Source organism: Sinohyriopsis cumingii, chromosome 15 (genome assembly GCF_028554795.1).
Source record: "Sinohyriopsis cumingii isolate HCF-2022 chromosome 15, ASM2855479v2, whole genome shotgun sequence".
Taxonomy (NCBI): domain Eukaryota; kingdom Metazoa; phylum Mollusca; class Bivalvia; order Unionida; family Unionidae; genus Sinohyriopsis; species Sinohyriopsis cumingii.
The window spans coordinates 27,096,586-27,120,630 of NC_142975.1; the positions used below are offsets into that span (position 1 = coordinate 27,096,586).

General features: G+C 33.2%; 1 protein-coding gene across 2 annotated transcripts in view; it reads right to left on the minus strand.

The window, feature by feature from the left end:
- The window catches only part of LOC149781450 (DIS3-like exonuclease 2), a 166,553-nt gene that overhangs the window by 122,857 nt on the left and 19,651 nt on the right, over positions 1-24,045 (minus strand). Inside the window, exons 1-5 of one of the 2 annotated variants that reach the window (XM_089935533.1) lie at positions 14,909-15,085; positions 14,332-14,527; positions 11,506-12,270; positions 3,723-3,830; positions 1,923-2,119 (exon numbers count right to left, since the gene is read on the minus strand). In XM_089935533.1, coding sequence (XP_089791659.1) covers positions 1,923-2,119; positions 3,723-3,830; positions 11,506-12,270; positions 14,332-14,491 — 1,230 coding nt within the window. In that variant the 5' untranslated portion in view covers positions 14,492-14,527; positions 14,909-15,085. Of the gene's footprint in view, positions 1-1,922; positions 2,120-3,722; positions 3,831-11,505; positions 12,271-14,331; positions 14,528-14,908; positions 15,086-24,045 lie in introns of those variants that run through there. The other variant, XM_089935532.1, reaches the window with a different exon arrangement.

The window sequence follows — 24,045 nt, forward strand, 5'->3', positions numbered from 1 at the left end:
CTAATAGTTCTTTATTCATCAATATATTCGTCTTATAGTTATTTATTCATCAATATAGTTATTTATTCATCAATATATTCATGTTATAGTTATTTATTCATCAATGTATTCATCTTAAGGTTATTTATTCATCAATATATTCATTTTATAGTTATTTGTTCATCAATATATTCATCTTATAGTTATTTATTCATCAATATATAGTTCTTTATTCATCAATATATTCATCTTATAGTCATTTATTCATTTTAAAGTTATTTGTTCATCAATATATTCATCTTATGTTCATTAATACATTCATCTTATGAGTCATATGTTCATTAATACATTCATCTTATATAGTCATTAATATACTCTTATGTATATCTGTATTATGTGTTCATTTTTTGTATTATAGGTTGTGTGGGTCATTTAGTAAATAACACTAAACAGTAATTTTCTTTACGGTTTTGGTTTTGTACTTTAAGATGTGGTCATTTTAGTACACACATTGCATGGCTTCAAGATTGTGGGTTTAGACTTTCAAATGAAGTCATGTTGTTAAAGTAGACATGTTAATGTGGCCTTTTGACCCTGTAAAGCTGTAAGAAATCTTGTGATGAAATTGTTGGGATTCCCCCTTGGAAAACCTGGTGACCTTATTTCTGATTGGTTGGCTGCTAAAGCATCTAACCTTGCTGAAAAGTAGAATATTCTAGAAATGATTATTTGAACCTCATTCTGGTTCAGAAACTGCATCTTAGTTTTTCAAATAAGAAATGTTTACCTGAAAATTAGTTATTCCTAGCATAAACAGTCTTAGAGTAGTCGAATATTTGTGTGGATTCAATTGATTTATTTCAACTATTCATTGGAACTACAAAGTACTCAGGCTCTGATTAAGTAGCTTTGTTGGCATTACTGTGAATTCATTTTAAGACATTTTGGATTATATCACTGTGATACATCAAGACTACTGGCACAACAGATTGAACATCATTCAGAATACTAATGAAACTCATTTTTGTAATACTCGATACTTTTGGATTTTGATAGAACTTTTTTAGGACTATTTTGGATTTCATTCACCATACTATAAGTTATGTTTAACTTTTCTCTTTCTATTTTAAGGAAATATATTATTTGTTTAACAGCATGGATCAATCTTCTAATACATAATTAAGTGGAAGTTTGCATAGAAAAATAAAACCTCACATAAATGCACTGAGATGAACATAATGAAATATGAAAAGTTTTACGGAATTCATCAAATTTCAAATATCTTGTTTAGTAGATTAACAAGGAGCTACCTTATGGGAACATACAAATAAAATGAATGTGATGTATAACAGAAAATTTGATACATTTTCCAAATCAAGATTATGTTTGGTTAAAGGCAAATACAGACAGTTCTTGTGAGATAGCATCCTAAAAGCTAAAGCAATGCCTGCAATGAAGCTAGCATATAATTAATCTCTTTTCAGATGATTTCAGTTTGGTAATAGATAAGTCTTTTCTTTTTAGCTCTGAAAGCCATCCTAATATGCAGGTCTAACTACAGAACCCCAATTTGCTACAGATGATAGGGGAAATGAGAACAGTTCTTTACTGTGTGGTTTTGTAATTAGAAGTGTCGAAGTTATAAAAATGGGAACAAATTGTAAGTTGGAAAAGTTAATGATCTGGAAAGCACTTCTTTTTTTAAAATCAATATTGTATTGATAAAATCAATAAGAAACAACACTTTGGAAGTTAACCCTGATACAAAACACCAAGGTTTTTCTTGACTGTGATTACCAATCACACACTACAATATTAACCAAAGGATGAATGAAGGAAACATGTGGGCAACTGACAGACACAAAAAGCTTTATAAAACAGTTACAAAGATTATACCATCATGAAATCAGTGATCTAAAAAAATATTTTATCTAGATACATACCTTCCTTTGCCTCTTGTCATGCTTTGGCCCCTGACATTTATCCATTGGACCTTTTTTCTGTCTCCCCTGACCTCTCTGGTCCTTATTTTCCATGTCCACCTGGCCCTTACCACCATTACCTCTTTGACCCTGGCCCCTCTGAACATGACCTTTTTGGTCCCTACCTTGGCCTGGCATTGGTCTTTCTGGCTCTCTTCCTGAAGATTTGAACAAAATGATATTACAGAAGACTATACAACACTTAATGATACAATTTGGTTCCGTAAAGTTTTTATCTGGGATCCTACAGCAATCAAAAATAAAAAGGGAAAAGGGGATATTTCAACTCCTGGCTTCACAATCAATAAAATATCATGAGTATTAACTTAGGAAAAGAAAATGTCCACTAAATATTTTATCATTTCCTAATTAAGACTAACATGGAAAGGAGATGAGAGCTGTTAACTCATTTGGCCCCAGAGGTTTTTGTCGTTTTTGCCTGAAAAGTGCGTAGGAAAGACATTTGGGGGGCTATTTCTGAATACATCGTAATACATCGGCTTTCAACAGATTTTCCATGAGACTAATGCCTAGTTGTATTAGAAACATCATTTTCCATTGGTTATCTTGCTTGCGCATGAGCAGAAGGGTTAAAGTTGGAGTTCTTTTTTTTCTTTTTTTTTGCTTAATGGACCCATCATTTTCGTATGGAGACCGCAATTTATTCCAAATGCCCACCTTATCCTAGTTTTTGCAAAGGTTCACCTGTCTATGTGCAGTTAAGACCAGTATGCCTTAGATCTGAGGCCAAAAGGTCTAAAATCCAGACCCAAAATCGCATTCCGATCTCAAGCGAATTTTGGGTGAGAAAAAAAACGGGTCCAAAAAATGAGCTTTTTCTCTCTGTATTTGGTAGTGCAACTAGAACTTCCAGATTATTTGATATCATTTTAGAGCTATATCTGTCTGCTTTTTTTTAATACCACCCACGTTGGTGTATCTTAAATGACCTTGATGCTGCAGAGCTTGGAAGCAGGGTACAGCCTCATCACGCCTACAGACAGGATCGGGGCCAAATCGGTTAATAGAATCTATCTTCTGATCTATTGTGGGATAAGGAGACCCAATCCCTGGAGTCACATTTTGTGGGCAGAAATTAAGATTTGTTTTTCCCCATGAATTCTGACCCAAAAAGCAGAATTTTCAATTCTTCACACAAGCGTTTTTTCCCTATCCCACAGAAGGTTGTGATTTCCCTATCCTACAAAAGTGCTCATTACTGATTATTTTTTCAGATGAAAAAGTGCATTATAAACAAAATTACGTCTCTTCATCACAAGCAATAAGAGAACAAATGAAACATTAGAACCTTGTGGATATTTCGAGCAAGCATATAAAATCTGGTTTACACTAAAATTATCTGGTGTAAAGTTGGACAAGTGGTAAAAAGAATATTTCTTAACTTCTGAATTATACTGATAGAAAAATAGCTAATGAATGTGATAATATAGACGTAATTATGTCCAAAAATTAAGCTAAAGTAGTGATGTACCAATCAACAGTGACATGAAGAAGAATGGATATATTCTCTATGGTTGTTCTCTCTCTTAAATGAAAAAATTGCCCTATACAAACTATAATGTTAAGAAAAAGAAATGACTTGGTTTTAACATGTTTTGCAACAACTTCATCAGACAAAATATTCAGGTACTGTCCTTAGTTTTGCTTTATAATGTGAGAATGCCATTTGCAGAAAAATCAATTTTAAATAGTCAACTTTATTGTTCAGAATATAAAATGACTTCTGCTTGCAGTAATGACCTCCAGATCTCCCCAACTTCTGTAGAAGCTTTGTATAGGACCCAGATTGACGACTGTCTGTAGATAACTGACCACTATTTCTCACATCTATACCAACTTCCTCTGAACCTGTAAATAATAATTTAGTAAGAGTAACTGTCAAGATCATGTCAGCTGTTCATACAAATCACTTTTCCAAAGTTCCTGGAACATGTATATTGTGCTACTTTCCTTATCAAATAAAAAAATCAGTGTTTAAGGTAAATTTGTACAATGAAATATATTTTTTACAAGGAATCATACACTACCTACATACTGTCCCAAAATATAAACATATATTGGTTACTATTGGGTACCCCCCCCCCCCTTGCAATCACATGAAGCATATGAGGAGATATTTAGCCGGGTCTGAAATTTCCAAACAGAAGCCAAGAGATTTGTCTAGTTTTTCTTATGCCTTCACACTTTCCTGGTATGAACCCTGATGCATATGTTTGTGCACTCCAAAGCTGTCAGCTGAGTTCAAAATTCATGTACCCACCCACCCACACTGCTCAGACACAGTAAGCTTTTTGTGTATATCATTTATTAGTACACAGCAACATGCTTTTGCAATCAATAATTGTTTATAGCTATACTTGGTACTATTACAATTTTCTTTGAATATTTAATTAGCTACAATCAAATGTAAATGTTTGTTGTCTTTCATTCCTCATGTCAGTCATATCATCTAAGTAAAGATTATTGATAACGAGGTGAGAGCTTGTAATAAGTTTAAGTTTGTTGCTCAATCCACTTGATATATTTTATGTACACTTTGTGATAATGGTTTATGTACACTTTGTGATAATTATTTTATGTACACTTTATGATAATGTTTTTAAGGACACTTTGTGATAATGATTTTATGTACACTGTGATGATTTTATGTACACTTTGTGATAATGATTTTATGTACACTTTGTGATAATGATTTTATGTACACTTTGTGATAATAATTTATTTACACTTTGTGATAATGATTTTATGTACACTTTGTGATAATAATTTATTTACACTTTGTGATAATTATTTTATGTACACTTTGTGATAATGATTTTAAGTACACTTTATGATAATGTTTTTATGTACACTTTGTGATGATTTTATGTACACTTTGTGATAATAATTTATTTACACTTTGTGCTAATGATTTTCTGTACACTTTGTGATAATGATTTTCTGTACACTTTGTGATAATGATTTTAAGTACACTTTATGATAATGTTTTTATGTACACTGTGATGATTTTATGTACACTTTGTGATAATAATTTAGGTACACTTTATGATAATGATTTTATGTACACTTTGTGATAATGATTTTATGTACACTTTGTGATAGTGATTTTATACACTTTGTGATAATGATTTTATGTAAACTTTTTGATAATGATTTTATGTACACTTTGTGATAATAATTTATTTACACTTTGTGATAATGATTTTATGTACACTTTGTGATAATGATTTTATGTACACTTTTTGATAATGATTTTATGTACACTTTGTAATAATGATTTGAAACAAATACCATTTAAAACAAGTAAACCAGCAAGCAATAAATGTAAATATTGAAACTGAACACGATACATGCATAAACTTTTAATGTCTTTGTTCATGAACAATGGTACTGCTCATCAGGTATTAATATTTTCTCTCTGTTTTTAACTACAAGTACTTTTTACCAGAAAATCTATAAACAGGACACTGCATGTGAACTACACGGATTTCTGTTGAATCCATATATATTGCTCTAAAATGAGTCCACAATTTGTTTTGGCCACAATCTGCTGCTTTCATTTTTCAAAGAACCTGTAAAACATTATGTAGTGTCCCTATGTTATTTATTCTCACTGATTCCTATACCGCTCATCCCCCCCCCCCCTTTCCAAGTGATGAAGAAATATTCCTTACACACTCTACAGTTATAACCAAATTATTTACCTACCAAAACTTCCTGACTGTAGATTAAATGGTGCTGAATGGAATACACTTCCTAACAAATGGAATTACACAGACAAGCATTTATAGACTTGACTGAATAAAAAAATTAATCTTAAAAAAAAAGGAAAATAAGTGTACTTGATCATCATCAATGTCAAAATTCACTGTAAATATGTGTGTGAGATGTCCAGCCATTTATGATGAACAGTAGTTATACACTACAAATCTACAGTTATCTGTATACATTTATAGTAGTAATAGTATAATTTGATTATTTATTAACTTTTTGCCCTTTTTGAAGTAAAATAATGTACAGAAAACCTGTATCTATAGAACTGATATATATTTAGTATAGATAGTTATTTGTGTATATTTATATTATAGATACTTATTTGTATATACTTAGAATAGATAGCTATTTGCATACATAGCTTTCTGTATATATTTAGTATAGATTCTTAATTGTGTATATTTATATCATAGTTATTTGCATATATAGTGGAACCTCATTAATCTGAAGACCTTCATTCACCCTGAACATGTCTGGATTAATGATTTTTCAGGAATATTGCATATTTTTATTTTGCTATGTCACTATAATGTAAACATGTACATGTACACATAATTTGCTAGCTGTATATGTACTTTATATTCAATAATGGTGAAAATAAATTAATGAATACACATACAACTATTTACTTGTCTTTATTTCAATTCATTATATGCATTTGTACCAGTAGGATGTATGGGCCCCTATGCAAAACTTATCAATGGGCCCCTGCCTAATCTATAGTGTAACAAATTAATTTGTGGACCCCTATGCAAAGCTTACCTATGGACCCCTGCCTAATCTATAGTGTAACAAAATAATTTTTGGCCCCTAAGCTTTGCATACTTTTACTATATGGTAGATATGCCCTGACTTGTAGATACTTGCCAGCAGATATCTTAAATAGTAGCTTTTGGTGATCTTTGTGCTGACAAATCTTTTTATGCTAGCTGGTATCTCTAATCATCTAGGTTTGCTTGACAGTGTTGCAATAAAAATGTATAAATGGACAATGAATACAAACTGATATCATGCACTTAAATGCATTATGGTAAATTAATGAAATGCAATAATTTTTTGTAAGTCATATTCAACAACTGTTATAGCTGCTAATGAGTCGATAATTGATGTCGTGTTTAATTCTGAAATGAAGCTCTATACAGTCCAGAGCTAAAATCAATCAACTTTATCTGTGCAGCCATGAACAATCTGAGTTTTGCAAATAATCTGTAAACAAAAGAGACTTAATGACACTTATTTATTAACAATATGCTATGTCAAAAGTGTGGATGATTTTATTTAATTAATAACACTGCACTCAGTGAGTAGCAAACACATACATTCTTATACAATCATTAGTTACAATAAAGTCACGCTGCTTGATGCTTTTCAACATACAAGATTATGGGATCAATTTATAACTTTAATGTGCCACAAGAATTTGAATAATCAGACACTGATACACCTTTCAAATTTGCGTAGGTGAATCTACGTTATTGGACTTACTGTATTTTCATACAAGATTCTTTGAATTTTCTTATCTTCGTAAATATTATTTCCAGGATATCAAGGCATGTTTTATAGTAATTTTAAACTTTGGCTCACAATTTTCATTTCTGGATTAATGGAGCAAATTAAAATTTAGGAATTCCACTCCTGTTGAACTATGTATGGATTGCAAGGCTTCCAGATAAATGTAGTAAATGAGGCTCCTCTGCATTTAGAGTATAGATAGTTATTTGTATATATTTATAGTAAATCAGTATAGTATAGTAATCAGTAAAAATAAACTTGTTTTGCCACATTATGTACTTAATACAACCAAATATCTATTATCCATTTATAGCACAGATACAGGAATAACATTTATTTGCTAACTAACATTATCTTCAAAACATTAATCTGAGTGAAATATTTTGAAACTTTGTCAATGGTACTTGCTTTGTAGCCTATCTCTTCTATATCATAATTATATTTGCTTTTTTAATATGCATGCATTAAGGCTGTAATATGCTCCATTTTGGTGCAAAAATTATCAAAATCAGTTACTAATTGATGAAGTTGTAAACTTTTGAAAATTTTTGTTTTTGCCATTTTTGTTTATTTCAGATATTGCTTCTGCTTTAAAACCTATTTTCACACTAATGTTGACACTTTGTATGTTGCATGAATTCTTCACATAATGATTAAAATCTGTTAAATTAAAAAAAGTCATGACCTTTTGAAAAATGTCATTTTATTCGGACATTCACATTTTTGCTCTTTTTCCTGATTTATGTGATCTGGTACAGCAAAAGTTTCATACCCACTGGCCCAGAAAAGATTGGGCTTTGTTTTCAGAAGGTTTTCTCACAGGAACATACTTTAATTTGCATTTAAATGTCATAGTCTTATTATAGCAAGGTTGCAAAATCATGGAAAAGCTCAATTTTTGGCTTTTCCAGTAAGGCCACCCTCTTTAGTTTTACTTTTTTAGTGTGAACCTAATAAAAAGGAACTTTTGTAGCTTTGCAGTAAATGCCACTGTTGTATAGCTTCAAATTATGTTTTTTTTACTCATCTGAAGTTGATGGTAACTGCATTTTCGGTGGGGATTGCAAATTTCCTAAGTCCCTCAAAAACTTTAAAATGTTATATCTTGAAAAGTATTTGACCGATTTACATGATTTTTTTTCAAAATTTTATTTTTATATTCAGGTCTTATGGATTGTAACAACAACTTTGTGCTTTTAATTGTATTTGCTGATATCCTAAAAGTGCTTGGAATACCTACTAACTTTTCATCATGTTTTTTATGGATAATACATCAAACTCCTGTGATTCATCTGTGTGACATGTTTTCTCTCACGAATGTTAAGCTGCCTGCACCTGATACTGCACCTGATACTATAAGTGATTCTGAAATAGCACTCAACATGGAAAAGGCTCATGTACTAAGAGGCCTTCAGAAATATCAGTCATACTTTAAATGACACTATAAGTCATTTTGAATTAGCACTCAACATGGAAAAGGCTCATGTACTAAGAGGCCTTCAGATATATCAGTCATACTTTAAGTGATACTATAAGTCATTTTGAATTAGCACTCAACATGAAAAGGCTCATGTACTAAGAGGCCTTCAGAAATATCAGTCATACTTTAAGTGATACTATAAGTCATTTTGACATAGCACTCAACATGGAAAAGGCTCATGTACTAAATTTCTTCAGAAATATCAGTCACACTTTAAGTAATACTATAAGTCATTTTGAAATGGCACTCAACATGGAAAAGGCTCATGTACTAAGAGGCCTTCAGAAATATCAGTCATACTTTAAATGATACTATAAGGGGGCGCTCACCAATTAATATGTACTTTAGAGAGAGTTACGTATGTAAGGTAAAGTAGTTCGCATTTAAAACATGCACAATGGAGAGAATGTTGGCATACCTATATGCTACATTAATGTAATGTGGATGATATTTCTTTGGATATTGTACTTTTGGAAATTTTACATGATTTAAGCACACTGCCAACTAAAATGACTGCTCCCTTGTGTTAAAAAATCAGCCTGAATTAGTCTAAAGTACACTATACATTGCAGCTATTAAAACAGGGAAAATGAATTTTGCCAGACTAGACAATACCAGCTTCTGAAAGTGCAATGAATGAATTACCAAATATATCAAATGTAAAAAAAGTTATTGGCTCTTTTTTATACAATTTACCTCTTAAGTTCAGGAAGTGAAAATGACCAAGTAGAGCTAGCACTTTTTTGAAAGGTGCACATTTGAAGTAAGGCCAAGCTGTATACTCTATAACCCATAGTACACCCATCAATCATACATCAAAATAAAGGGAATTAAAGGTTCTTTTAATTATACCTAAGATATACAAGGTCTTTTTTAAATAGCCAGTATAACCAGTGAGGAAAGCTGGGGAAATTCTTTTTCTTTAAAATCCTAACCCTATGCAGAATACGCAACTGTAGAGCACCACCTAAGTCATTTTGAAATAGCACTCAACATGGAAAAGGCTCATGTACTGATAGGCCTCTGTCTTGTCTGATACTTTGATGAACATGGTTAACAAGAGTTCTGCTTTTTGCTTTTGAGGAATGTATACATTCATGACAGCCTGCATGGTCTGCCGACTTTAAAAAATTTTAAACACCTGGACTGACAACATTGTTCTTCTGCTCCTGCTTTTGATGGAAATAATATCGTGCCATGAAAGTTTTCCTTTGCAATGAAATTAACATTTTTAAATGGCATTGTCATTGCTTCATCTGACACTGTCAATCAAAGTACCAATAATAATAATGGAAAAACTGAGAGAAAAAAAACCTATAACTGAAAGTTTGACCCAGAATCTATACTATAGACATTGCAATAAACAGCCCCTCACACCATTTGCTTTTGAACAATGTGTTAATGTAGATGCACAAATCAGAGATTTAGAACAAAATATGTGTAGCTTGGACAATAATAAAACAAAAAAAAGGTACAAAAGCAACAATTCACCTTTTTTTCATCATGATCCAGCCCATATTTGAGGACCTGAGCAAATATAACTTTACCACTTTATGCTTGTCTAGAAATGTCCATTATTTAAATGGTCCTTATTTTTTCTAGTATGCCACTGTACCAGCAGTAAGACTTCTTGTCAAAAATTACATAATGTTTAAAACAGTAGTGACATAAAATATTGTTCATGGATGATATTCCTTAGTATAATTTTTACTGAAAGAAATAAAATTTATTTGTAAAAACTTTTTCCTAGAAAATGTGTAATCCTGAAGGATGGTATTAAAACTGATACAACAGTTCATTTGGAACAAAAATGACACATTTTCTGGCACACTTAATAATTATGTATATCAGTGTTTTCTTATTTGTTATAACATTTTATACCTCTTTTCAAAGCTCTTTATAATAAATATCTGGCTGGCTTCCATGTTAATTTACAATACTGGAATCATAATAATAATAAAAATAATACTTCATTCAAAGACATAGATGTATCTAGTCTCCACTGAGGCCCTGAGCTACTTGATACCAATCTAAATGCACGTATCTTACAAACAAAACAAACAGAAAAAAGTGAAGTCACAACATTTAACATGAATGTACATTACTCTGAACATAGTCATTATGAAACAAAGATTATCATTCCTCTGTGTGTGTATTTGTATGTGTGTGTGTGTGTGTGTGTGTGTGTGTGTGTGTATATATATATATATATATATATATATATATATATATATATATATATATATATATATATGTCCTTCCAGAGAATGAGTAATGCTGAAAACTCCAGATCTTCTGATGTTATGGTGAACTGGGTGTACTTTGAAGAGTTGAAGAGAGAGATTCTACATTACACACTAAAAATTAAAATTAATGAATTTGTTTCTAGGTTACAATCACCTGATATTTCAATTGGCTTCCTTTCTAAGATATATGGAAAGTACACACACAATACAGCATGTAAAGTGCATATCATATTATCCTGAAATCAACTTTTATTAATTCAGTGAACATACCTGCATATTTTAGGAACTGATTTCAGTACTGATAATCTTGTGCCAGTCTATTCCCAGTAGCAATGGCCATCAACTGTGTGAAACAGTCAAACTTGATAGCTGTTGATAACTAATACATAGGATGACTGATCAGTGAGTTTGCCTAGCTTGGTTTGAGATAGAGTTAATTTATAGGACTGATGCTACCACCTCAAGTACACATACAATATAATATTACATGACTGCAAATAAGAGCACTTGCCTATCTCCCCAGACTGCTTTCCCTCTGGCTGAAGATGAAGCTGTTTTATGTCTCTGACAATTTGTTCTATATGACTTATGTCCTTCTTGCTCAGTTGTCCCTTGGACTTGTGACCTGACTGCTTTTTCTCTCCATCATCCAGACTTGAGTCCATAAGCTCTGCTGAGTTACTTCCCATACATGTTGCAGAATTATGCAATTCCAACTCATTTTCTGGATAAGGATTTGTTATTTGTGATTTGACTGTCAGATCATTCCCTTTCTTTCCAGAATATAGTATTTTTTTCTTCATATCCTTCCTTGCCCTATCAACTCTCTCAGCATTTTGAGTTTCATTTGCAATTGTCATTTCTGCCACTGATACACTGTCAAGCAAAGAACAAGCAGGATCATCCATATGATGTATTTCTTCAGTGCTAGGACCACAATTCATGAAATGCCTGTTTTTTTTCTTCTTTTTATTCTGTCTCTGCCCATTAACAGAATCAATTAACTCAGCTGATTCATCTCTTTGAGTCTGAGATATATGACAAGATTTTGGCCTAGCTGTCTCAAATTTGGATTTTCCACATAGCACCGACTCTTTGATATACTGCTCCTGCAAGACATAATTCTTGGAAATAGCTACATCACTGAATTCTGACTGCTGCCTCATGTCAGTACTCCCACAATCTATGTCATCATCACAGTCCTCTGTTGTTGTAACTTTGTTTTTCCTTCTTCTCCTTCTTCTCTTCTTACTTGTTTTAGTTCCTGCATTTTCATCTGCAATACATAAGATACCTTAAACTGAAAATGTTCAGTTTGCTGCTACATAAACCTGTGGACTTAAAACATCTAACATTACAACAACAGCACCATCGATGTATAGTATTACTTCATACATACAAATCCCATGACTATTCAAACTTCAAATCGGCATGACCTGTCAATGAATTTTGCCCACTGCTGATGCAATATTGTTCTGCACACCATGGCAACGACAAAGCTGCTGAAAAAAGCATTGTGGCAGACAGGTTTGCAAACATTTTCCAGTCAAGTTGTATCAGCTTGATATAGTGAAGGTACAGCCATGCTTGACTGACTGGGCATGAAGAGATAAAACTTGACCAGTCATGGGAAATTAATGTACCAAGCAACATCCTACAATACATTGATGGTATAGTCATTGTTATGGGTGAAACAACACACCTTTGATGTGTCTCTATATGATAGACAGCTTACAATACAATATTTTATTGACAACATATCAACTTGATGGTCTTTAGATCTTCAAGAAGTCTGTCAGTGTTGCCCTTAATATGTGTTGACATGGTAGCTGTATTCCAGTATGTAGATTACTGAACGACAAAGACTTATCATCTACTTATATGCCATTCTCATCCATGAGAAGATATCAAAAATGCTTCCAAAACTGAATATATGTTAGTTGGTAGTTAGTGATTTTAATTTAACCTATAGGGCCAATTAAAGGTTGCTCCATGTAATCTGATGCAAGATTCATCATGGCCACCATAGCCTTTGTTTTGCACTGAATTAATGCTTAAAACACATCATATTAACAATTTCGTCTCTTAAACTATATATCTGGAAGACAATAAGGTGTTGGTGTGATTTCTCATGCAAAGAAAATCTCATCTAGAACAAATATGGATGTGGGAATGGGATGAATACCACCAAAATCTATCACACTGTACATCCTGCAGGTGCAATGTAACTGCTGCAACCAGAGAAACATGTTTTTGATAGTGAAAAAGGAAAACTATTGACAGCACCCACTCCCCTTCTATTAAAAAAATGAACAAATTTACACAAGATGATAGACTTGTGTGGTTTGAAATCTACCTCCTCTCTAATTCTGTGCTAATTCTATTTATCTCATCAGGACATTCAGTCACTGATTAAATATATAAGCAAGAGATATTCCAAACTTGTTCTCCATGTATGATTAAAGTACTTTACAAAAACCACTTTTGCTCAAAGTTTCACAGTTGATTGGTATTTACTTGGATGAGTTTGGATGCCGCTACTTCCTGCATATCACACATGGAATAAGCTACATAAAATTCTGATTAGTGGTTTTTGCTTACTCTGGACTGGAACAAACAATAACGAGACCTATCAGAACTGAAAGCAACATATTTCACTACATGACACACAACAAAAGTGTAGCCTACAAATTTTGATGCAAGGAGACAAGATATGAAGCAACAGAGAAACTTTGTGTAAAAGTGTTTATTAGAAGATGACTAAAGAAGTACTTTATTATTATGGGATGGGAACACATATGAAATGTCTCCTTTATGGAAGAGGTTGAAGAGATGAAATAATATGTGCTGAATTGGCAATCGGTGGAGACAGATTATCAACCATGTCATCACCTTGTGTTATTTTGTAGAAGGTGAGTGGGTAAATTCTTCACCTCTTGTATTGATATCTGTGGCAATACGGCAAAAGTAATGACATAATGATACATCGATGAATTATTTCTCCCCATATTATTGCAATGTTCAGGCCTTTATGGCCACAGGTGTTGTTAAGTTTCTTTACAACAAATTATATTCTGGGAACATTTGGAACCTCAGACCAGTCTAAACATAAAAAAGTCATTTCTATTTATTATTTTAGTCATTTCTGACTGCCTCTATAGCATTCTAGATTTAGCTGCTGCTATCCATTTTATTGGTCCTTGTTAGTTTTTCAAATATATACTGAAGGTTTTGTTTCATATAAAACTCATTTTGACCTCTTCAGCCTTGTTGTGAAACAAACCTCAAATTCTGAATTCTATTTTGAAAATGTGCATAGGAAACACAATAAGCTCACTTGAGTTAGCCTTGGCTGGATTTTTTTCTAAGTCACTCCCCAACTGTGACATATTTACATCACAAATCGTCTTTTCTTCATTTCTTTCATTTGGCAGAGTAACAGACTGTTCCATGCTTTCTTCCACATGTCCACTATTGTCTTTTTCAATAGACGCCATTTAAGAACCTCAGTATGGTATGCTGGGTTGAGAGATCTGTAATAAAACATGTACATTAAGCCCAAATGAAACTCCAACCATGCAACATTCTAAGAAATGCTTTTTGATTTGTCCATTGTATGGGCATCAGCATTTAGAGTTATTCAGGGATAACTGTAATACCTTGCCATCAGTGAACATTCTAATATGTGCTATATGCAACTTTACATACATTATATGCAGGTTAATGTATGTGCTATATGCAACTTAACATATGTTATATGCAGGTTAATGTATGTTATATGCTGGTTCACAACTTATTTGGCTGTGTCACTGAATAAGTCATGTATATGATTTTACAGTACCAAAATGGTTTACAAACAAACCTAACTGCAACCTAACTCTTATATATTAATATCCATAACTACTTAGACTTACCTTAAGTTTAATAATATATTTATCCAAAGGAGGTTTCTTCTATTTCAAAACACAGAATTTCACTTTGCACACATATTTATCACAGTCCTGTTTAATATTCACTTCCAAATTACTTGCAATAAAGCTTGGAAATGCTGAACAAAGTATCAGAATGCTATTCATGACATAAAATCAGAAACCAGCCATGTATTGCATTTATCATTCAAGCTACCTACAGAAAAGAATATGGAGTTGGTCACCACAAAAAAGAATTATTAACAAAAGATTGGTTTGTACAGGGTACAATAAATATATGTTGCTTTTGGACATTTACTGATCACTCATGACACGTCTCAAACACATGGGAAGCATGGGCCTGCCAAGCCATCTCCTATGGCCAGCAAAATGACTGGCATCACAAGGCATCATGAGAGATAACAAAGGTGGTGCAGCCCTTGGGCCATCGAAAATGCCCTCATACGGTCTTCAGGATGATTTGAGTTTGTGACCCCAGTGTAGCATAGCAACACTACAAGGGGATTGCATCATATCCATATTAGACAATCATGCTTAAGCTCCAATAGGCATGTCACTGCCTACAAAAATATCATAGATTGAATATAACTGGATATCAGATGGTCCAATGCCAGTTTTGTTATGATATAGAATGCAATTGAAGTGATCTGTGATATTCCAAAGGCAAAAGAATCCGACATATGATAATAATGATAAATTAATAGATTTGTCTTATAACCAATTTTGAGAAGTTTTGTGTCAACTCATGACTTTGTGGATTAGAGTCAACATACATGCATCCAATAGTTTCTTTCTGGGGGTTAAATGTGAGTTCCTATATGCCCTGCTTCAAGATATTTCACATTACTTTTAATATCGGATTATCCCACACACAAAAGATGCCTATTTAAGATAGAAGATAAATACGGATTGTTAGAGTTTGTAATTGGGGAGACATTTGCAATAGGCTTTTAGCTTTTTCCTGAACCCTCAGATATTGGATTTCTTTTCAGTACCATGTTAAGATATTTACTTGAATACATATTACTTAATCTAAGCCATGTCTATACATGGGTTGAAAACAGATCAACAATGTCTATTACATGGGTTGAAGACAGATCAACAATGTCCATTACATGGGTTGAAGACAGATCAACAGAATGTGAACCAGATAGATGAAAAATTGCCAATTTGTTGAATTCTGCAATTTGGGTTAATTAGTCAGATAAGAATTTTATTGTCAAAAATCCAATGTACAGGCAATGAAAATCAACAGAATTAAGCCCATTATTAAAACTACTTGAAAACATGCTGTAAATCTCATCATTTTAGCAAGTGCCATTGTTTTAGCTAACACCAAATTTTTGCTAAATGTTTGTTAATTTTGCTAAAGTAAATATTTTTAATGAACAGATAATGCATACAATATATATATAAGATAAATTTATAATATATATCTTGATGGACAGTTTTGGAATTGAGATTAGATATTAGCTGTCATCATCCTTCAAGTGCTAGACAGACCGGTGTAAGTTGTCTGTAACAAACACTGCAAATCAATGTTTTGTCTATAATTTTATTTCAATATTCCTTACTGCTGAAAACAAAGTTATTTACAGTTTCATTATCCATTTGTGTTGAAATAATGCACTCATACATTTTTGTCTGTTCACATATCGTAGTATGCAAGCACAAAGCATTTGTTACAACAGAGAGAAACCGTTACCACGAATTAATAACTTGGTTCTATTGTACGCTGTTATGCTGAAATTAAAGATTCAGTAAAACTAATGACACTACCATGGCAATTTATAGTTCAAACAAAAATGTTCAAACAACCAGAAATGTTTCTTCCCAAAATAATATTACATACAAAAGTATATATATATATATATATATATATATATATATATATATATATATATATATATATACACACACACACACACACACATGTTTATTTATCAGTATTCCAGACAGAAATTTCTTATAGAGGTGCAGGAAGGTTACAGTACATCTTACCTAAAGAATACTTTTTGTGAAATAGGAACATAGGAACCTTTGTTGAGTCATTGTGTCAAAATAATATTTTTAAGTTAAAATAAAAATCTACATCGATATTTTCTTCTCAAATAGTCAATGGACAAGTAGTAATTTAGACTAATACATCTATCCCCAATAACATTTTTTTTTATTGAGATCTGTCCATCAGAATAAAGAGAAATCGTTACAGTTATAGATTTACCAGTCTACTTGAATTTATAAGGAAAACACGAATCAATAGTAATAATGTTAACAGACATGGTTTGTTTTGTTTTTAAAAATAAAATCAAGACTAAAAAGAGTAATTCTTGTTTTGTGAACTAATTACTTTGTACGCATTATCATTAAATGATTAAATGTCAGAAATGTACGTGTAAACAACATTAAAAAGTAATAACAACATTTATAGAGAAGAAAGAGGATATTCAAACTGTAATTAAATTACTACTACCATGAATTTTCATGGTGACTTTATGAACTGCAAATTATCATATTTGACCAAATAAGCACAACCACCTCAATAAGTGCAGCACCAATTTTTGGGTGACAATTTTCTGGCAGTTGACTTCCTTCTGAAAGCATTTATTGACCATTAAAATGTTTTTGTGGAAAATGCACTTTACTACAGAAGATTTCTTCCTGTTGATTCTTCATGTGTATGCTTTGATATGTATGGCAAGCAGACAAGCTCTAGTACTGCTTTGATATCTGTGGCAAGCAGACAAGCTCTAGTACTGCTTGTATACCACAGCTGCAGTGGCATCCTCTGAAGTAACATATTTAAAAGGAAAACAGAAACAGTCAACCCAATGACACTAATTGGGCACTGTAAACATTGCTCCAACCACATACATGTAATTGTTAATTTATCAGACACATCAGATGTGCTGGGAGGAGGGGGGCTGGTTAAGAAAAGTAATTTCCACTACAACCAGTGCAAATACATGTATTTCTTCAATATTATTTTGATTTTAAAAATGGGTGGGTGGCATGCAGGTGTGGTACCATTGTTATCAATGACAAAGAAATGTTGCCCAGTATCAATGGCATTACACAGGAAAGTATTCTTTTCTCAAAAGCAGGCTGGGCCAGTGTGGGTATGTGAGGAAGATTGCCAATAGCTTCCCATATGTCAGTGGTTCTTACTGGGTTTTTCGCAGGTTCTTCCTCCACTAGTTACACTGGCTACCTTCTATAGCCTACCATGTGCTGAAAATGATTTTTTAACCAACAATAACTACCTTTCTCAAAAACATCAACTATATTGTAAAAAGTACAATAAGCCAATATTGTAAAAAATGAAACATTTAGGGAGGAAGTAATGTGGCTCAAATTCATAGGTTTTTGGGTGTGTTTTTTTAAATCTCTAGCTTTGCAGCAACTGTTGTAAAAAGAACTGCCTGGGATCTATATTTTGTGTCCATTTATTGATGCAATATTTCATATCATACTTGCCAAGTGTTACGTGTTTGGTCTCGAATAAACAGTAACACAGAAAATGTGAAAACAACAAGTATTTTAAAATTTAACAAATAATTTTCCTGTAAATTTCTGTATAAAAAAAAGTAGAAGAACTTATGGTTTCAAGAATTCAATCTAAGAATAATCCACGAATTAAATTACAAAAGTCCTAGTAATAAATGTTCTAATAATTTCAAATTCGAATCCTGATGTAAAATCCAAGATGGATGACAATGTATGCTGTAGTCAGTACTGAGCACTCTTCAAATATTTCCAGAGAAAAAAGAATTAATCCTTCTGAAATCCAAACAATCTGGAGATAATTAACTCAAAATCTGGCAACAACAAAGAAAACAACTTGATACCAAGTGTAAAAGTCCGAAAACTGAGAAATCTCTCTCTACACATCACTATTAAAACTAACAAAAATGTGTAGTTATGGAAAAACCAGAATTGCGAAATCAAGGGGGGGGGGTCACATGATCATGTTTATATCACCTACACAGAATATGGCCTTGATTAGACCAATAATTTTCTCTAAAATAAAAAATAAAAAAAATTGTTTACATCTTAAACCATGTAGGCATTTTAAAATAAAGCAGAACTTTGTTTACTAATTTTGAATCAAGGTCAAAATTTAGATCAACAACTGGTGTTTATAAACTAACAGTCAAGGTCAAACAATTTTCTGAAAAAGTATCATCTCTAGCGAATAAATTTACATTACAATAGCATGTAAAAAAAATATTTAAAACTGACAATTAAATTATAATATATATTAAATCAGACACACGTAACACCTTCCCCATATAAAAAAAAGATTTATATGATAAAGCTTTCTTTTTACTATAGATTAACACATGAGTTTTAAGAAAAACGTAAGTACTACTCTTATGAATTACAAACAGTGTATATGAAATAATACATTTCTATACACGGTAAATTCAGAGATAGCCTCAATCTTAGCATATATAGGTTTAACTTGTCCGTGTCCCACAATATGTCATAAAAAAGATACACTAGCACAGCAGAACTCACTTTTAGATAAATTAATTGTCAAACATGCATCTGTGAGTCTGTCAAAGAATTTCCTAATTGTTGCTAAATGTTCTTTCCAGATGTTGTTGTAGATGATAACATCATTGATATAAACATCACAATTGTCTAGACCAGAGGTGATCATATTCATGAGGCGTTGAAATGTACTCGGCGACCCTTTCATCCCAAACGGCATTACTTAATATTGGTAAAGTCCATCTTGAGTCATGAATGCCGAAATTTCCTTTGCTCTTTCCGTTAGTGGAATCTGCCAAAATCCTTTCAGAAGGTCAAATTTGGTGACATACTTGGCATTCCCAATCTTATCAATACAGTCATCGATTCTTGGTAATGGGAATGAATCTGTTTTTGTCACACTATTCACCTTCCTATAATCAGTACATATACAGAAAGTTTTATCTGGTTTTGGAACATATATGCATGGTGAACTCCAGTCACTTTTACTGGGCTCTATAAAATCATTCTCCAGCAAATATTGGATTTCCTTTTTCAAGTATTCCTGTTTGAGAGGGTTTATCCTGTATGGGTGTTGTTTGACAGGTTTGAAATTTACAATTTCAGTGTCATGGAAAATTTTGTTTGTTCTTGTAGGAACATCTGGAAATAAGTGCTCATATTCAAATAATAACTGTTTACTGGTAAGTTCGTTTCTTTCTTGCTTTTGCAAATGCGAAAGTTTCTGGTCCAGATCTTTCATAATTTCTGAATTCCGAAGATTTGTCACTCCAATGTCAGTAGAATTTGATGATATTCCTTCACTTAAATCTTCAATAAGTGAGACAGGTACAACTAAATTAATTACATGTTTAACCTGGATATCTCTTTCAATATACTGGTACTCCTATAATTTATTTAGATCTGAGTTGCACCAATATTATAATTTAACTCATTCATTTTCTTCTTAACCTTTTAAGGGCCGTAATATCTAATCTGAAGAACAATCTGAAGAATGAGCAAGAGAGACAGAACTCCATTATTACAAAACTCAAAAGTTCTTTCCATTTTAGTTCTGTCAAACCATAAATGCACTTCTGACTTGAATTGCTGAATGCCAGATTCAAGCAATATAGGCTGGAACATTCCAAACCTTAAATTTGACCCTTGACCCAATTGGATAGAGTTAGAAAGGCCAAATTGAGTAAAAGACTTTATCGTAGCTTTTACTATTATTTTTGATTTTATATTCTTTAAGGGAATTGCTTCTGGAAACCTTGTTGATGCACACATAATGGTCAACAGGTATTGGTTACCTGACTTGGTCTGAGGTAAGGGAAATGAAATAACAGGCAAATCCAAACAAACAAGCACATGGACTCCATGCAATCAAAATGAATATAATGAGGTGTACTGCAAATTGGTAAAATTATCAATGTCAAACTTTAAACAAAAAAGAAGATATGGCCTGAATATCACAAAAAAGGAAAACCAGGCCCTCACACTGAACTTAGCAGTAACAAAAATTATTGTGATTAAAAAGCCAATAAAGGCTCTGCCATTGTAATCATTAACACTGATAATTACATCAAATATGCCCGAGGACAACTAAAAGATGACAATTTTTATACCAAACTGAGGAAAGATCGTACAAAAATACACAACTTGGTGAAAAACCTCGTAATACAAATTCATGACAAAGGGGAATTAGAAGATAGGATTTTCTTAATCTAATCAATAACAAAAGTCCATGCTCTAAGTCCTATCTCCTTCCTAAAATACATAAATGCCTTATTCCGGATAAAATCCCTGGAAGACCAACTAATAGTGGAAACAATTCACCAACAGAAAAAAATCAGTAGTCTCATGGATAAACACATCAAACTGTTCATGAAACTGATACATTCTTATATCAAGGACATGACTGACTTTGTTTCTAAAATTCAAAAAAAAAATTATTTACCTGATTAATTCTTTTTGGTCACAATGTATGTCACCTCTCTCTACACTAATATACCAAATCATGAAGGTTTAACTTCTATAGCTCGAAAACTAGCTTTAAAAATACCGAAATATCATTCCTGTAACCAGAGTTTCTTAGCTTTATTAAAATTAGTATTACACTGCCATAACTTTACCTTCAACAACACCTTTCATGTACAAACTGGAGGAACCACTTTGGGAACTAAAGCAGCCCCATGGTACATCAATATTTTTATGGGTGAACTGAGAATGCTAAAATCAGCACCTTACAAACCTTACATTTATCTACAGTTTATAGATATTTTTATTATATGGATTGGTTCGGAGTTGAATTAAATGAATTCCACCTATACTGTAACAGTTACCATAAAACAATGAAGTTTACAATAGAATATTCCAAGAAAAGAATCGTATTCCTTGATTCTACAGTTATTTGTGAAAATAACACAGTAACATTTGATTTATACTTTAAATCTACAGATAAACATTGTTATCCACATTATTATTCCTACCATCCATATCAATGAAAAATCTGGTCGATGTAGTCAACTACTGTGAATTAGACGAATCTGTACTAAACAATTGGACTATGTGAAACAGGTCTCCAATCTAGTTCAATATTATGGAAGAAGGGGCTATCCAACTATGATTCTAACTGAAGCTTTTCAAAATGCAGGCTGGGTGAGCAGCAGAGGGGGCGAATCGGACATTTTGTCCAATCGTTATTTTGCTTAATTATTACTTTCTGCACTCAACGATCTAGTGTCGTCAGCGCCTGGTAAAAAAAAAACGACGTCGTCGTTGGGGGATCGTCCAAACGTCATTTGGTTTAATTAACACCTTCTGCGCGCCGATCCCCAGCGTCGTCAGCGTCCGGTAAGCACATCGACGACCGCGTCGATGTCATCGCCCCCTCTGCTGCTAAGTGGTTATTTACAATGATCTTACAAACAGAGTGATCACTAACTCCTCCTCCTGTAGATCAATTAGGTTATTTGACTGATCGGTGAGTTTAAAATTAATTCTCGTTAAAAACCGATCATGGCATCGCAGATAGACCGGATTAATCGGATTCTCAACGATTAAAAATCCCGGAGGGGCTGTTGGTGAAAATGAATAAAGGATATATCCCTGTTGAGCTTGATTTGATTGATTGGTATCTACCTGGTAACTCCCTTCGATAACATCACACACTAGATTAATCGCTATCACCGATGCAATATTTACGTTGTACGGGGCAATATGCCTACCATCATCCCCGTTATCGTGTCTGAGGATATTTGATGGACCGAGAAAATCATTAAGAGACTTTCTTAGTTCTGGTGCGTTGTATCCTGGAAACTTGAAATCAGGTAAATCGGCTTCTGCGATATTATACTCGGTTAGGAATTTTTGTTTATCATTAGTTCTGTTAGTGGATATTGCCTCGACGATTCGTTCATTGATATATTTCATGTCTGATATAAGTTGATTTAATACCTCAACGTGTTTTCGTGCTTTTGTTTCCCGTAGTTGTTCTAGTTGTGATTGGTAAATACGATTAATCTCGGCAAAATAACTATTGATATTATTTAAATTAAGTTCGGCATTGATGCTCGATTTAGGGATTTCTTCGTACTGAAAATACCAATACATGGTATTCCTGTCTTGAAATGAAAACCAGTCGGGGGATGACACGTTTTTCATAATAAACAAAACATCTCGATAACTGGGATTAATCTCATGATACGATTGCACATTTGTGTGCAAATCCGCGGGTGGATTCTTAGGCCATCCTAGTATGGTTCTTATTGAACTGTTATAAATATCAACCATATACCCCGGTGTGCTTATTTCAATCGTCGACGATAACGTCGGTTCATGAACCGTAATAGCGATTTTTGATTCCTTTCCTGTGATCGATTTTATTCTGCGTTGAAATTCTTTATTGATTTGCTCTATTTGGTATGACCCAGTTGGTATTGTAACCTCCTCCCAGTCTGGGGTCCCATCGGGTTTATTTTTCCGTGCAAAAACCAGCGAGTTATTAGGTTGTTGTCCGTTAAATGCGTCCGCTCGAATATTAGGCCAACTGTGATATACTCGCAATTTTGCCAGCGCTATTTCCTTCACTGGAACCGGCGACGGGAAGTTCACACTGAATTCGGGTTTCGTTGACGTTATTGATATCATATTTGTTTGTACCGGAGTGGTGTTCTCCGCGATCCGCTGAAGTAATTGAAACCCTTCGGGTTTCAGCGACATTATTATTATTCGTTGTCTTTAGTGTCTAATTTCAACAACCAGGTGGTTCCGGCTTCCAGTTGAAAATCCTCGATTTTTGACATCGCGGAGCTATACAACTGGACCATCGTGGAGAATTCAACATCGGATACGAACAAATTATCAATCGATAACGAGATCAACCCGGATAATTTCGAGTATGCGTCGGATACTATTTGATGTTTTACTGTATACTCGTTGAGTTTTTTCTGAAAACACGATGATATCTTCCTAGTGATTGCGTTGGCGACTCCAGCAACTGTTGTCATCGCGGAGACAGCGATTGGAACAGCGATCGGGGCTATCGTGGTTACCGTGGATAAAATAACACCGGCGCCAGCTATTATACCCGACACCGAGTACACGACCGCGTCGATGGCGGTTATTTTACGACGGTATTT